Consider the following 3,113-nt stretch of genomic DNA (forward strand, 5'->3'; position numbering starts at 1 on the left):
ATGGTGGTCACGGCAGCAGCTAGCCCTTTAATTAACAACGCATTACACACAAGCCTAATGAGACTCTTTAAATGTTTACGTCTTGGAATACTTGGCCAAACCACAATCATATATTATCATTATATATAGTTAACTAAAATCATACATTATTATACTTAAAATTCTTAAACAAACTATTTGCTTTCTATTAAGTTATAAAATTCAAATATTTGCCTTTGGGATCACATATGCGGATGTGAATATACAAAAATAATTCAGCAAGTTTTTAATGCTAATTCACGCAATATGCCCCGTAAATTTGCTGACTGTTTTCATTATTTTGAGTAAAATTACCTATTGTAAGCTTACCGCATCGCATGTGCTGTTCACCACAATTCCTATATTTTGACAGGCGCATTTCTGGCATGCCAGTTCGGAGCTCGACCGCCACGATCCAGCAACACAGGAATCACATGAAGTGCCTTCGAAGTTAGGAAGACAGGAGCATTCACCATCTGCACCACATCTACATTCACCATTGCTGTTGCACGTAGAAGAATCGGTTCCTGTGACGTCACACTCGCATCCTGCAAAATTAAGCCAGATTCAAAAGTTAAAACCGAGGCATGTCCATTCGGCCCCTTTAATTAATGCATGTCCGCTATGTCCACAATATTCACTATGTCTACTATGTCCACCATGTCCGCTATATGCCCACAATATTCACAGTGTCCGCTATGTCCACTATCTCCGCTATGTCCACTATCTCCGCTATGTCCACTATGTCCGCTATGTCCGCTATGTCCGCTATGTCCACTATGTTCGCTATGTCCACTATATAGTGTAGTGAATATTGTGGACATAGTGGACATGCACTAATTAAAGGGAATCATGCCCATTTATAATAAAATTTAAAAATGCCTCGGTGGCGGAAATCAAAAACATCAATATATAGAAAGTAAATAGTGTTTAAATTTCAAATTTGTGCTAAGCTATGATAAAAAACAACTGCTTACTTGTGCAAGAGTTGCTCAAAGCATCGCCAAAGAAGAAATCTTTGCATTGCTCGCACCTTGGACCCTGTGTGCTGTGCAAACATTTTAAGCATTCTCCTGTGTTTGGGTCGCAAGCATCCGGGTCTGAACGATCAATGTTTCCGTTGCAATTACACGGAACACATTGATCGTTATCGGAGAAGTGGCCAGCAATGCATCTAAAGGTGTGCAGTAATCACAATGTTGTGCAGGCAAAAATATTTTTTTTTTGTAAAGTGTTGTCTTAATGTTTTAACGGTATAGGGTCAAAAAGTGATAGAAAACGACTGGAAAACTATTATTTTTACAAGAAATTACAAGCGCCAACTATGTAATAACGAAACGGTTGCGAAAAATGCACCAATCGCTCACCTATTACAGCAAGCAACAGGCTATTATTTGGCAATCCGAAAACCAGCATTTTGCGTGTTTACCTTTCGCAGTGGTCGCCAGTTCGCATTCCATCACATGATGTACAAACTCCGGTGACTTGATCGCAAGAGCCAGAGTGGCCTCCGCACTCGCATGGTCTGCACTCAGGGAAACCATAAAAACCTTCTACGCAGCGATCACAGGCACGACCGGTGACGTCAGGCCGGCAAAGACACTGTCCGGTTGTGACGTCACAATCTATTAAAGGATCTATCGTTCCCAACGGATTGCACTTACAAGCTGTAAGGAAAATTTATGTCGGCTTTTGGTTTGACCAGTTGCATTAATTAGGTTACTCAAAAGTTGTAAATGTTTGGGCTGCTGGTGAAATTTGTTGTTGCAAAAACAAACAAAACAACAGCTTTCGTTTAATCTGTTGGTTTAGTAACGTAATCGCTCATTATAAAAACACGATACCTGTGGAAATTTTTGATTATGTGTGATCGGTAAACCGATACATCACAGTTCAACAGCCAGACACTTGGTAAACATGACTCACGGCGTAACGAACCCACCGTGAGGCGTTTTATACAAAATCGCCGCGCCAGGACAACCGTGTCGGCGGTTCCAGTGATAAAACGGAAATGAGCGAATTAGCTCTACGTGACTTGCTGTCGCCGCTGGCTAGTCCTTAGATTGACCCGCACGTCAAAGGCAACAATAGGTTATAGTGTTGTTGATACAGTAGATTTATAGTTTCTTGCGACTTCGGATCAGTTTTGTCGCAAAGTTAAAGGTAGCGTTTTATTGCAGTAGGACTCAAAGCGGACCATGTCGGTAACTTGAAAGAAATCTCACCAAGCTATTTGTAAAATTGCTCGATCTTAATCTTCGTAACGCCGTTGCTTTGCCTAATCATTGGTTCGCGGGGTATGATATCCTTTTACTGAAATCTGCGCCGCTTTGAAAATTACAGCTCTTATCACAGTCCAAACAGCCCGCAGGAGAAAAGCGTGGCGAGCCTTAACCGCGCATTGAACGTAATTGCTTATGTCCAAACCTTGGCATCCGGAGTCTCCTAGGCCGTAGGTGGCATTCGCACAAGCGTCACATCTTCTGCCCACAACATTGGTTTTACAAGTGCACTCGCCCGAGCATGGATTACAATCCTCAGTAATGCTTCCCTCCAAATCACAATCGCAAGCTGTAACATAACACATATATTACTGTGGCGTGAGGTAGGTTCCGTTGGCACCTAAACCTTACATTTTCTGATCTTGTTTTAAACAATTAACAACGCTCTTTTAGAGTCGCGGGGCCGGATTTATATAACTTTGTAAATAACTTATCTTAACAGTAAACCAAGAAACGTTAAAACACACTGTGGAGAAAATCATATGAAAAAAATATCGGTTTATATGCTGTGGCTGTTAAACCCAATATAGAAGGAGCTCCCATATAGTTTTAAATATTCATTAACACAACACCTGTTGCAAGTTGAAATTGAAGACTGTTTACGATCGAATCGAGGTCTTGGAAATTTTCAAGTTCAAATTCTCGGTTTTCATGATGGTGTGTTATAAGCTGTAGCTCACTGGAGTCAAAATCACCCACACCGACAGCGTATATGATAACCCCTCTGTCCCTTTCTGCGTGTTGAATGACATCCGGCAAGTATCTATTTTAATCATGAAAGACAAATGTAAAATATTAATTTAATAACTTGAC

General features: G+C 40.9%; 1 protein-coding gene across 1 annotated transcript; it reads right to left on the bottom strand.

Moving 5' to 3' along the window:
- Positions 1 to 316: 316 nt before the first annotated feature.
- On the bottom strand, positions 317 to 3,063 carry LOC108950803 (laminin subunit beta-2-like; the record flags this gene model as incomplete). The annotated part of the gene is made up of 5 exons (XM_018816869.2): positions 317 to 566; positions 996 to 1,192; positions 1,448 to 1,685; positions 2,446 to 2,589; positions 2,873 to 3,063. Coding segments are annotated over 5 exons (1,003 nt in total), but the record flags the coding sequence as incomplete, so codon positions are not given.
- Positions 3,064 to 3,113: the final 50 nt, after the last annotated feature.

This window comes from Ciona intestinalis, unplaced genomic scaffold, assembly GCF_000224145.3.
Source record: "Ciona intestinalis unplaced genomic scaffold, KH HT001016.1, whole genome shotgun sequence".
Classification (NCBI taxonomy): domain Eukaryota; kingdom Metazoa; phylum Chordata; class Ascidiacea; order Phlebobranchia; family Cionidae; genus Ciona; species Ciona intestinalis.